This window comes from Mauremys reevesii, linkage group 7 (assembly GCF_016161935.1).
Source record: "Mauremys reevesii isolate NIE-2019 linkage group 7, ASM1616193v1, whole genome shotgun sequence".
Classification (NCBI taxonomy): Eukaryota; Metazoa; Chordata; order Testudines; family Geoemydidae; genus Mauremys; species Mauremys reevesii.
The window spans coordinates 31,382,250-31,396,493 of record NC_052629.1 but is presented as its reverse complement, the minus strand read 5'-3'; the positions used below and the strand labels follow the sequence as shown (position 1 = coordinate 31,396,493).

At 42.8% G+C, this 14,244-nt stretch overlaps 1 protein-coding gene across 1 annotated transcript in view; it reads left to right on the top strand.

The window, feature by feature from the left end:
• The window catches only part of LOC120368652 (protein FRA10AC1), a 56,033-nt gene that overhangs the window by 28,353 nt on the left and 13,436 nt on the right, over positions 1–14,244 (top strand). Inside the window, exon 8 of the mRNA XM_039480936.1 lies at positions 322–367. Within this exon, the coding sequence (XP_039336870.1) occupies positions 322–367 (46 nt within the window). The remainder of the gene's footprint in view (positions 1–321; positions 368–14,244) is intronic.

The window sequence follows — 14,244 nt, the reverse complement described above, 5'->3', positions numbered from 1 at the left end:
AGAAAGACTTGTATTTCATTCTGCATTGCAATTCTTTCTCTCCTGATTTCTCTTACTTTCTGTCTGCTAGCAGGACATTTTAGGCTTGTAGATCTGTATTCACTGAATCAGATTCCATTTGATTCACATGATTCAATCCAACAATAAAAAATCAGTGAGTTTCTTTTTATTGAGTGAGGGATTAATATTTTATTTAACAGCTAAACAAGGGGACAGTGCTAAAGGGCAGCAAGCAGTTGAAATTAATTTTTTAAATTTTGTTTGTCTTCTGAATTTATTTGCCTGTTTAGAACCTAATTTCAGTTTTTATCTTTATCACAGTTTGGATTTAGATGGAGACATGAGAAAGAAGTAGTTTCAGGAAAAGGTAATATTGTCTTTCTTCTTGTATTACAGTTCTTACTTGGTTAGTTATTTTTGTTGGTTTTTTTGCTATCTCGTTCGTGACATTGGAGGTATAGATGAATGTTTTCCAAAATGTTGACAATAATGTGTAATAATTCTCAGCACTTCTTGCATTATATCATTTTACATCTTCAGAGTGCTCACTCTTCTACATCAGTAATGACTTAGGGAAATCTGTGCTTTGTTTTTACCTTTTAGAATATTTGCAGCAAAAAAACTTTATACTGGTTTTGCCAACGTAAAATTTCACGCTCGTTGATCTTAAATGGCACTGGCCAATAGTTGGTGGTTCTGCACTGCTTAATTATTCAGTGATACGTATAGTTAAGGCTGCCCAGCACTTCCAAGTATAAGACCCTGTTTTTAGGTGCTTATTATTTTGCCAGACTTCAACCAGTTAGGATAAAATATCTTATGCGAGGTGTCTGCCTCAGGCTGAATTGTTTTGGTAAATTTCAGTAAAAATGGTTTTATTTTCCAAGAATGAGATTAGGAAAATTAAGGGCTTTTTGTCCATATGTTTAAACAAAACAAAACAAAAATTCTGACAACCATTTCATTGAGACAGTCTAGCTCTCCATGGTTTGGAGTAAGGATTTGAAATTTGACCAATGGGTGGCCTTTTGTCTGGGAGCCCTTTGCTGCTCTTGTGGAAAAATTGACAAAATTTGGCTTTTGAAAAAGCTCAGTTTGCATATGCTCACTAGAGTTTTGCTTGAGTTTGAAAGCCAGATTCTCTAAAGATCCTGTCAGCACATAGCATGCTTTAGGCCAGGGCTACAGGGGCTCAGAAGAACTAGGCCTGCAATTGCTCCTGGCTGCTGTGGGACATTGTGGTGCCAGGCACAAGAAATGAGACCAGTGAGACTTTCTGTCCTGTGTGCTCAGTGCTCCCTCTGCTGGCACTTAGACAGCATGGAGGAAGAATTAACCTGGCGTGAATGCAAAGGACCAAGAACTGGGACCTCTGTGTGTGTATGTGTGTTTGAGGCGGTATGAAGGGAGTAAATTGTGACAAGGAGACTGGGATTGAGGGCTAGGAGATGGTGAGGGCAGGAGATTGGGACTGGGAGGGAAATCTGAGTTTGGATAAGGAATTTAGATGAGGAGACTGGGACTAGCAGAGCAACAAGACTATGAGAGAGACTGGAACGAGGAGGCTAGGGTGAGAGAAAATGGGAAGCTGGATGGGAAACTGTGAGGGGAAGACTAGGACTAGACAGGACTGGGACAGAAGTGATTGGGTTTGGGAGGAACCAGGGCAGAGAGGTCTATGACCACTAGAGAACACTGCTTTTCAGAGCCTGGAATAAAACCTGAGGTTTCTATGTTGGAGTATTTCTCTTCTGTCAGCAAAAATATGTAAAACCCACATGCAGAGATACTCCCCCCTATCACTTGGCCAGATAGAGAATGATAGCATGCTACTGCTGTCAGTTACTCTCTTAGTTCAAAAGGCAGAGAGGACTGTGCTGTGGATCTAACAGATCCAGTGTTGGTAATGACCGATACAGATGTCAATATGATCCCACAAGATGGAATTTCTGTTTTTTCTTTTAAAAACAAACAAACTAGGAAATTACATTCCACCCCCCCCCCCCAAATAAAAATTAGCAGACTGTTGTGGTTGCAAAGTCAAACACTCAAAAGCTAAAAAATGCCAGAATTAAAGATCCCTGTGCAACCTTAATTCAACACCCTTGTGTGTATATATTGATGTCATGTGGAAAAAATAGTATGTGATCATGTAATTATTATAATGCAGCTATATGCACACAAGGGGGCCAAATTCAGATTGCATGCGTAACCATAATTTTGACATAGCCTAACATTTGGCTGCTTGACCTCATTCTTTTAACTTTTTATGTTACAGTAGTATGTAGAGGCCGTAGTCAAGGATCCCCTTGTGCCTGGTGCTATATATAATAGACAGGTCAATCCTAAGGAGCTAATAATTTCAGGGCATGTGAATGTTTCGCATATCTGGCACGTAAATACCATGCAACGCCAGCTACAAAAGTGCCAGGAGAATGCCATTTCTCACTTTCAGATGACGTAAATAAGAAGTGGGCAGCATTATCTCCTGCAAATGTTTGTCTTAGCAATTGGCTGAACAAGAAGTAGGACTGAGTGGACTTGTAAGGCTCTAAAGTTTTACAGTGTTTTGTTTTTTAATGCAATTATGTAACAAAAAAATCTACATTTGCAAGTTGCATTTTCCCGATAAAGAGATTGCACTATAGTGCTTGAATGAGGTAAATTAAAAAATACTGTTTCTTTTGTTTATCATTTTTACTGAGCAAATATTTTTAATAAAAAATCCTTATGATAAGAGGCCTTTAAAGAAGGTTTAGATTCTTTGTGTGTTGACTAAATGATACTAAAGCATATGAAGAGATTTATTTCCTAAATACCAAAACTACTGAGTATCTTTGAGTAGTTGTGCAAACCTACTTCTACTCTACATTATGACCTAGTATGATAAATATAAAGATAAAACAGTAAAATCAGTTTTCAATAAGCAAGAGTTGGCTTTTACTTTTGTTCTGGGGTATATATGGATGCTTTAAAATCTCTGTAATCTCTTTTTTTTTACCTGACTCTACCTGATACTCAGAAGCTAATCTGTCAAAATATCTTCAAAAACAAATTATTTCAAAATGCATCAATTATATCAAAATAAATTTCAGTAGACTAAGTTAGTTATGGTACATGAATAAGGGGATGAACATAGTCATTCAGGTTATTGGTAATATTTGTGTAGCATCTATAACAAAATGACTGAGACTTGAACAATAGGAAATGGATGGGCTGGATGTAGGCTGTTTGGAATATACTAGTGAAGAGTGTTGCAGAGACAGGCTTATAAGGGAGACACTATCATGTCAAAGGGACTATAACGTATTTACCAAACAGAGTTTCTTCTTTGAGTACTGGTCCCTATGTGTATTCCACATAGGTGTACACATGTGCTCCATGTACCTGGGGATGGAGGATTCTTGAAAGTGGTATCTGTTGGTCTGCTCATGTACCCTTGGTCTCCTTGTGCCTCCAACTGAGGAGATAAAGGGCAGAGCAGACTGACTGCCTCTCCAGTTCCTTCTTACTGCCACATGGCCTGTGTCAGAACTTTCAGTATCTGGAGATTCATCTTCCTCACTTTATTCTTTGGTCATACATATATGTTAGGTAAGAGGATCAGCAGAGGAAGATGTGAAGGTCCATCAGCCTTCTTCCACCACAATAAGAGCAATGTTATAACACTCAGATTTGCTTCTTGATAAAATTAAACAGAGAGTGAGGAGACTATTTTATTTTCTGGAATGCAGTATACAAAATTGGTCATATCCATGTCTAAATCACAGTATTGTAATAATTTGTGGTGTTTTCTAATAGTCTAATATTTTATTAATTTTAATAGCTGTTTTATCACGAGCAGATGTTGAAAAGTTACAGCTATGGCTGTGCATATTCTAGAAGACTCAGTTTATACTGAAATTAATTAAATGGGCCCTGATACTTAGTTTACAGATTCACCTAACAAACTTATTCATGATTGGGAAATGTCAGGAGAGGCAGCATGATCCAGTGGACAGAGCACACTGGTTTAGAAGGCAGGAGATCAGGATTCTGTTCTTGGCTTTACTACTGACTTTCACTTCTCTGCACCTTTGTTTCCTCTCCCACCTACTGTCTGTCTTGTCAGTTTAGATTGTAAGCTCTTCAGAGCAGGGACTGCCTCCTACTGTGTGTTTGTACAGCACCTAGAACAATGGGGCTCAATCTGGGTTGGGTAGATGCTACTGTAATGCAAATAGTAACCGTTAGTAACATAAATCCTTTGTTGGAATTATACCACTTGGGGATTCCCCTATGCAAGGTGAATCTCCAACTGGCTATTTAAGTCTTGGCACAGTGCAAAGAGGATGGAACAGAGCACATTTGGCAGATTTGCTTTTTAATGGCAATTAGTGTACCTAGTGATGATATAGGCTTGCTGGAGTTCCTCATAGTCCTCTACATTTAACTAACCGGAACATTTTAGGTTATAAACAAGTTTTACTGTTTCACTATTCTATAAAAGGAAAACAAGGATTAGCAAACATTTTCTGGAGCTGAGAAACATGTCGTTGTACGGACTCTAAGTGGTCAGTATTTATTATTCATACCTGGCAAAATCACATCAGTATCTGCTTTTAAGTAATTAAACAAGCAAGAGAGTTCCATGTTCTATGTTACATCATGTGACCATGTTTGCAATTCTAGGGGGTATCCCAGTTAGGCTGTTGGTGTTCAGAGACCACTGCTTATTATGTTGAGCAGTATTGTCTTATTGCTTTCTTGCACTCCCCTGTCTGTGTCCCTCTGTTGTCTTGTCTTATACTTAGGGCTTGTCTACACTGTCACTGGCAGTTTACAGTGCTGCAACTTTTTTGTTCAGGGGTGTGAAAAAACATCCCCTTGAGCATAGCAAGTTTCAGCGCTGTAAAGCACCAGTGTAGACAGTGCATCAGTGCTGGGAGCTGTGCCCCTCGTGGAGCTCTCTCCCAGCGCTGTGCAGCAACCACACAAGCCATGTTAAAGCACTTCCGCGGCAGTGCTTTAGTGTTGCCAGTGTAGACTAGCCCTTAGACTGTAAACTCCTTGGGGCTGGGGATCATCCTTATATTCTGTTTGCATAGCATCTACCACAGTCCATGACTACAGCTACTAGGTGCTATAGTAATACAAATAAATACAGTATTAATACTAAAAAGAGATATGGTGGGTGAAATATCTATCACTTATTGGACTAATGTCTGTTGATGAAAAAGACAAGCTTTTGAGTTCCACAGAGCTCTTCTTCAGGTTGTCATTTTCTTCTGATGACCTGAAGAAGAGCTCTGTGGAGCTTGAAAACTTGTCTCTTTCACCAACAGACGTTAGTCCAATAAAAGATATTACCTCTTCCATCTTGTCTCTCTCATGTCCTGGGACCAGTACGACTACATAACACTGTAATCAATAATAAAAAAGTTACTTAAATGAATGGTCTTCAGAGGCCATGGATGTAAAAGGAAATCTTGGTATATTGGCAGGTTAGTTAAGCAGTATATCAGAGCAGCAAAAGATGTGCATAATAAACATGGGGGAAACAAGAGTTAAATCTTTTTGCATAAGGAGAAAATCCTTATGACTAGAGGCCTTCAAGGAATAGGAACCAAAGTTCATGGATAGTAGCTACACTGTCACATGCTTAGTAGAATGAGCACTTCCTTCCTTCCTTTGCTGACAAGAACGCTTCACAATATAAGGATTGGGAGAACATTAGTTCTCCTCAGTGATCCAAACTGAAATAATTCATTTTTGGAGGAAGTGGTCCTTTCAGTAACTAGGCTTGAGAATTACAGCATTTCAATGCCCCAGTCCTGCTCTAGGAAGAAGACAACACCCTGTAGCTAAAATTCATAGACATGCTTTCTCTGAAAAAAATGAATCCACAAATAGGAGTTTATATTTTAGGCATTTATAGGAATGCTTTTCTGCACTAGAATTTGTGCACTAAAGTGATTATTCTCAACTGCAAAGTTTAATTTCTCTATTCACTACATATAAGAAAAATCAGGAATCATATTATTTGCAAGTGACTTTGATTTCTGAGTATATGTAATGTGTTTTTTATAATGTTTGTGTGAATGATTTTATTTTCCATCTTTATAAGTCATGCAAGCGGAAGTGGACTAAGACAGGAATAGGAACGACGAGAAAGCATATATGCTGTTTGTATCACTTCAGAAATACCAGATGTATCAAATAGCCTATAATTGGAATTATAAATATACTTCTTAATATTTTAGAACTATATCTAACATTGTCTTACGCAGAAGTAAATAAATAAAGTAATCTTAATTGTAGATGAGGTTTAGCTGCCTTCATTTCTGAGTAATTGAACTGGCATTCTTGTTGATCATTATTATATTAGTAAATATTAAGTAATCTGTTTAATGAAGTAAAGAATAGGATAGATAAAGACCGTCGAGAAGCATTATTAGTGGACAGCTAAATCATAAGTGCCTAATTTTTTGAAAATTGTACGTGGTGCGTTTGATGGTCATGTATGCATTGTACTGTATCTTATAATTTGTAGTTTTAAATCTGCAAATGTAACCTTCAGACTTCTAATTTTCTGATATGTTTTCAAGTTTAAATATTAGTTTGTAACTCCCATGGTTATGTTACTGGTGGTGGAGTACAGGAAATCTTAATGCAGTAAATATGCCCTAAATAGTCAGTAAGATAACTGTACTTAAGAATTTTTTTTTAAAACCCTTTGTATAAGTGTCTGTAGATGGAGATTTTTTCAACTGTTTCATATTTTATATTTGGCCTTGCATATTCATTAACGTGGTAGAAAATTCAAAATGTATTTAAAACGATTCTTTCCTAAATGTTAATTAAAAGATTAATGCTTATTCTATAGAGACAACTATAACTTAAGCAGCATTGAGCAATAATGGACTTCACCACTAAGGGGCACAAGAATTCAGTATGATACAGTGTAGCAGGGACTGTTTTTTCAGATCTAGTTCTTTGATATATTCTTTTGAAACAAGTGATTATCCCTAACTTTTTTTTCCCTTCATGCGAGATGTTTGTTCTGGCTAGGATTCTCAAATTTCATTCAGTAATGTAACAAAGTATATTAGTAAATGGGAGTACAACTTTATTTTGCATCTATCTGCTTAGCTATGAATATTTGCTAAGTAGCCTGAAAAGGGGTGACTTTTGCAGCACTGTTAACTGTGAGCTTGGACAAGGCAGCTGGGCCCAGTTCTTAGGACTGCAGGTGCAGCCCCTGCACAGATGCATGCCCACACAGCTGCATGAGGTTAAATGCAAGGCCTCCCCCTCTGTATAATGGGGGAGACCTGCCTTGCTCCCAGCGGTGCACTGTGGTTTGTAAAGTGCTTTGAGACTCTCAGAGAGACACTGCTGGAGCAGGGCAAGCTAATTGCTGTGCCCCGTGAGCCAGCCTCTGAGGCCATCCACGCTGCACTGAGACCTTCGAGATTTCTGCCAGCCTAGGGGTAGCTCTGAACGCCCTTCATTCCTGAGGCAGTGCCCCTCCATCCCTTCCCCACTTTTGCCAGGTAGCTCAGGCTATCCGGTGCAGGCTGAGCTCCTGTGCCCTGTCTGTACCCGTCAGCTCTGCATCCAGGGGCATGTGCAGGAGGCCGCCCTATCTGGCTGCTGTTGTCTGTGTGGAAGGGCAGGCGATGGCAGGAGGCACCTCAACCCTAGGATGGCATCGGTGCCACTGGCAGGGAAAGGAAGGAGGCAAGCTGCACTGGACCCTTCACTGTACTGTCCCTGGGCTGGGATTTGGTGTCATCTCCTCCTCTTCCTTCTCTCTCCCAGATCCTTTCTGAAGCTCCTGAGGGTCCTGGTGCAGCCTCCTTAACCCCTTCCTGCATGCACTTCAGCTGGGGAACAGGAGGTGACTGGGCTATGTTGGGGGCCAGCAGCAGCCTGTGTCGGTGGCCACCAGTGCTGTCTGGGCAGGAAGGGATGGGACTGCTTCCAGCTGCAGGGGAGGAAGTGGGAAGAGGTAAGCTCTGCAAAGACACGAGCCAGGGGCAGCTCCTGGGCAAGGCAAAGAGAACGATGGCAGCTGCCCTCACTAGATGGTTCTGAGCAGAGGCGATGTGTGTTATAGTGGGGAAGGAAGGGAACAATTTAAAGATTCTGGTGTGAGCCTTGGCAGATATCAGAGGGGGGGAGGCAACACGTTACCCCGTGGGACCCCCCACGCATCGCCTCTGAAAGTGAATGTGGGGTTGCCTACAAAGTATTCTGTGAGAAAACAGACTGTGATATTCAAACTAGATCATATTGTAAATGGACATTATGTAATATAACTATTCTTAAAAGATCTTTTCCATGAAACCTAGGCTGAATGGTGCCATATTATTGAACCATTTGATATCTCATTCAGTTACATGCAATGAAACACTAAATCACTGGATTCAGAGTAGCAGCCGTGTTAGTCTGTATCCACAAAAAGAACAGGAGTACTTGTGGCATCTTAGAGACTAACAAATTTATTTCAGCATGAGCTTTCGTGAGCTACAGCTCACTTCTTCGGATGCATAGAATGGAACACACAGACAGGAGATATTTATACATACAGAGAACATGAAAAGGTGGAAGTATGCATACCAACAGGAAGAGTCTAATCAATTGAGATGAGCTATCATCAGCAGGAGAAAAAAGACTTTTGAAGTGATAATTAAGATGACCCATAGAAGGTGTGAGGAGAACTTAACATAGGGAAATAGATTCAATTAGTGTAATGACCCAAGCATTCCCAGTCTCTTTTTAGGCCAGAGTTAATTGTATCTAATTTGCATATTAATTCGAGTTCAGCAGTCTCTCTTCGGAGTCTGTTTTTGAAGTTTTTTTGTTGCAAAATTGCCACCTTCAAGTCTGTCACTGAGTGGTTAGAGAGGTTGAAGTGTTCTCCCACTGGTTTTTGAATGTTATGATCCCTGATGTCAGATTTGTGTCCATTTATTCTTTTGCGTAGAGACTGTCCGGTTTGGCCAATGTACATGGCAGAGGGGCATTGCTGGCACATGATGGCATGTATCACACTGGTAGATGTGCAGGTGAACGTGCCCCTGATGGCGTGGCTGATGTGATTAGGTCCTAGGATGGTGTCACTTGAATAGATATGTGGACAGAGCTGGCATCGGGCTTTGTTGCAAGGATAGGTTCCTGGATTAGTGTTTATGTTGTATGGTGTGCGATTGCTGGTGAGTATTTGCTTCCATGTCTATAAGCGAGGACTGGCCTGTCTCCCAAGATCTGTGAGAGTGAGGGATCATCTTTAAGGATAGGTTGTAGATCCTTGATGATGCGCTGGAGAGGTTTTAGTTGGGGGCTGTAGGTGATGGCTAGTGGTGGTCTGTTGTTTTCTTTTTTAGGCCTGTCCTGTAGTAGGTGGCTTCTGGGTACTCTTCTGGCTCTGTCAATCTGTTTTTTCACTTCAGCAGGTGGGTATTGTAGTTTTAAGAATAGATAGATAGAGATCTTGATAGAGATCTTGTAGGTGTTTATCTCTGTATGAGGGATTGGAGCAAATACGGTTGTATCTTAGAGCTTGGCTGTAGACAATGGATCGTGTGGTGTGTCCTGGATGGAAGCTGGAGGCATGTAGGTAAGTATAGCGGTCAGTGAGTTTCCGGTATAGGGTGGTGTTTCTGTGACCATTGCTTATTAGCACAGTAGTGTCTAGGAAATGGACCGCTTGTGTGGATTGGTCTAGGCTGAGGTTGATGGTGGGATGGAAATTGTTAAAATCACGGTGGAATTCCTCGAGGGCTTCTTTTCCATGAGTCCAGATGATGATGATGTCATCAATGTAGCGCAAGTAGAGTAGGGGCGTAAGGGAACGAGAGCTAAGGAAGCATTGTTCTAAGTCAGCCATAAAGATGTTGGCATACTGTGGGGCCATGCGGGTACCCATAGCAGTGCCACTGACTTGAAGGTATATATTGTCCCCAAATGTGAAATAGTTGTGGATGAGGACAAAGTCACAAAGTTCAGCCACCAGGTTAGCCGTGATATTATCGGGGATACTGTTCCTGATAGCTTGTAGTCCATCTTTGTGTGGAATGTTAGTGTAGAGGGCTTCCACATCCATAGTGGCCAGGATGGTGTTTTCTAGAAGATCACCGATGGATTGCAGTTTTCTCAGGAAGTCAGTGGTGTCTCGAAGATAGCTAGGAGTGCTGGTAGCATAGGGCCTGAGGAGAGAGTCCACATAGCCAGACAATCCTGCTGTTAAGGTGCCAATGCTTGAGATGATAGGGTGTCCAGGATTTCCAGGCTTATGGATCTTGGGTAGGAAATAGAATACACCTGGTCGGGGTTCTAGGCATGTGTCTGTACAGATCTGTTCCTGTGCTTTCTCAGGGAGTTTTTTGAGCAGATGGTGTAGTTTCTTTTGGTAATCATCAGTGGGATCAGATGATAATGGCCTGTAGAATGTGGACTTAGAGAGCTGCCTAGCAGCCTCTTGTTCATATTCCGACCTATTCATGATGACGACAGCACCTCCTTTGTCAGCCTTTTTGATTATGTCATCAGAGTTGTTCCTGAGGCTGTTGATGGCATTGTGTTCAGCACGGCTTAGGTTACGGGGCAAGTGATACGGCTTTTCCACAATTTCAGCCCGTGCACGTTGACGGAAGCAATCTATGTAGAAGTCCAGTCTGTTGTTTCGACCCTCTGCATGGACTCCTCCTGAGTATAAACATGAAATAGTATGATATGAAATGTTATTTTCGCTACTAAATACTAGAGCAGGGGTTCCCAACATGGTGTCCGCAGGTGCCATGACGCCCGCCAAGGCATCTAAGTGCGCCTGCGTACTGGCCGGTGGATGAGCATCCAAATTCGGCGGCATTTTGGCGATGCCGCCTCTGGATGACGCCACTTGTCTGCGACATTTCGGCGGATGCTTGTCCGCCGCCACGGTCCTCCGTGGCTCGTCGTCTGGCACCGCCAGACAAAAGAGGTTGGGGACCACTGTACTAGAGGTACTGAAATCTTAATTTTGATACAAAGCTGGGCAGAAAAATCAGAACTATTTAAAATCAGTTGCAGTGTTTTATATTTTGGGTAATAGCTCTTATACAACAGGATAATTAAATAAGAAAATTCCAAATATTTTAATTAATTTGAGCACAGCATGGTCTGATAATACACTCTGTATTTTGTTAGACTTCACTGATGATGCATAATAGGGAAGTTATTACAGTTGCATGTGATAGAACCTAAGCCCTGGTCTACACTATGAGTTTAGGTCGAATTTAGCATTAGATTGATTTAACCCTGCACCTATCCACACGATGAAGCCATTTTTGTCGACTTAAAGGGCTCTTAAAATCGATTTCTGTACTCCTCCCTGATAAGGGGATTAGCGCTGAAATCGACATCGCTGGGTCAAATTTGGGGTAGTGTGGACACAATTCGACAGTATTGGCCTCCAGGAGCTATCCCAGAGTTCTCCATTGTGACCTCTCTGGACAGCACTTTGAACTCAGATACACTAGCCAGGTACACAGGAAAAGCCCTGGGAACTTTTGAATTTAATTTCCTGTTTGGCCAGTGTGGTGAACTCAGCAGCACAGGTGACCATGCAATCCCCCCAGAATGTTTCGACGCTCCCCTTATCTTCATCCCTGAGGTTATCGCACATTAGAAGGTGAAAAAAACACACTCACGATGACATGTTTTCCGAGCTCATGCAGTCTTCCCGCACTGATAGGGCACAGCATAATGCATGGAGGCATTCAGTGGCAGAAGCCAGGAAAGAATTACTGTGTTTGCTTAACGGCAAAAGTATCATGACTTGCTAGTGATTCTGCCTGAGCCAGGTCGCTGTGTCACTTGCACTCCGCGCTGTGTCAGCCTTGGGCAGGGGCATGACCGCTTTGTGAGCAGGAAGGCCATAGATATAAACACTGCATTAGGTAGCTTCTGTAGCTAGAGAAAACATTCCTGTGCATTTGGCAAAGTCTGTGGCAAAAAAAGTGAAGCCTCATAGTCTAGTGGTTATCATGTTCACCTAACACGCGAAAGCCCCGTAGTGTAGTGGTTATCACATTTACCTAATATGTGAAATGTCCCCGGTTCAAAACCGGATGGAAACAGGTCACTGTTCCTTTTTCTGACTTCCCACCTGCATTTTTAGTCTTAGAACAGACTGCGCTGTGAAATTTTACTTTGAATTATATCAATTATGAGTTAAATAATATGGAAGCTCTCTCTAAGTTATAGTCCTGGGTTCTTTACCCTTTCACCTGCTCTGATAAATTAACATTTTTGTTAGGGGCGGGAGAAAATTTTCATGAAGCCTTTTATAGGGACTAAATGCTATCTAGGACTCTGAAATAATCTTAACATGGCCCATAGAGTGCAATCCTTCGTTCTGGATTTGTCATTCCACAAATTGAACTGCTCCTTACTACTATCCAAGCTTCACAAGCCATGGGAGCAAGGGGCAGGCTGGGGTAGGTGCGACCGCGCGGTGCTGCCGGCCGGGAGAGCAGCCTGAGGCAGAAGCCTCCAGCTCGCATGATATTCCAGGCAGGACTGAATCTCCATGAGACAAAACTTAAAGAAGAGAATGACCTGGAGTAACTCCCATTTGGTGCTCTAAGAGGAGGATAGCCATGTCTGACCAGGCACCCCTGATAGACCTCACCGAGGTCAGTCAGCTGACCGAGGCTGAGTGGAACCCAGGCAGGCAGCAGGATGAGCAGGTCCTGCAGATGAGACCCCGGAAAAAAGGCATGAAACGATTGTCTACGATTGCTTTCACAGAAGGAGGGAGGGAGGGAGGCCTGATGACATGTACTCAAAACCACCGGCGACAAAGCTTTTGTCCCATCAGGCATTGGGAGCTTAAGCCAGAATTCCAATGGGCACTGGAGACTGGGAACTGTGGGGTAGCTACCCACAGTGCACCTCTCTATAAGTTGATGCTAGCCGCGGTACTGAGGATGCACTACACCGACTTAATGCGCTTAGTGTGGACATACGCAATAGACTATAAAATCGAATTCTAAAAAATTGACTTCTATAAAATCGACTTAATTTCGTAGTGTAGACATACCCTAAGTTCCCTCTAAGCTGCACAGCCGAGCAGCAGGCTATCAAGGGCTGTACAGGTAGGGAGAGGTGCCTCTCCCTCAGCCCCAGAGCAGTCGCGGCCGGGGACAGGTGCCTATCCACCGGCCCCAGCCCTGGAGCTGCTGTGACCGGGGACAGCTCCTCTCCCCCAGCCCCAGCCCCGGAACTGCCAGGGAGAGGTGTTCTTCCCCGGGCTGCTGCGATGAGAGAGGGCTGTGGGGAGTCCTCTCTCCCCGCCGCAGCCCCAGGGCAGCCTGCACCCCAAGCCACTCATTCCCCCACCCCAGAGCCCGCAACCCCAGCTGAAGCCCTCACTCCTTGCACCCCAACCCTCTGCCCCAGCCCTGAGCCCCCTCCTGCATTCTGACGCCCTCATCCCTGCCCCCCCAACCCCTGATCCTCAGCTCCACCCCAGAGCCCACACCCCCAGCCAGAGCCCTCACGCCCCTAACCCTCTGCCCCATCATTTTGCCGGTGTGTGTGTGTTTGCATTATGATACAATCTTTAATTACATGGTCACATGCTGTTTTTATCCATGAGATCCAGACCTGATTCAGTGTACAGGATGAATAGTGCACAGAGAATAAATCAGGATTGTATGGAGCATGAAGCTGCTTTTAGGATCCCTACTTTATTTGCTCTAGAAGTTGGAATATGTGTAGAGAACAAGGTAGGGGGATGGCAGGAAGTGAGAATGGTCTTGTGGGTAAGGTAGGGGAATGCCACACAGGTGAACTCAGTCCTATGCCTCTCTCTCCCACCATCTTCCTATCTGGTGCAGAGCTACTCTTTTAAACCTAAATGTTGTTGGTGGCCTCTAATTGCATATTCCTTACTTTCTGGACGCCTGACTTGAAACACCTGGGGTTGGATAATGTAGCCATGATGATCACTGAAAAGAATAAGTGTAGTCAATGGGAGCTATAGATGCTGAAAACTTCTGTCAATAAGGCACTGGGGGGTGAAGGAATGAGCCCAGGATTAGTATTTATGCAATCCTGAGTTCTAATCCTGTCTCTGCCACTGACTTACCGTGTGTCATCAGACAAGTCTTGGTCTCAGTTTCCTCATCGGTAAACTGGGGATAATAATGCTCTCATCTCACACCAGAGATAAATTCATTAATGTTTGTGAAGCATTCAGATACTATGATGATA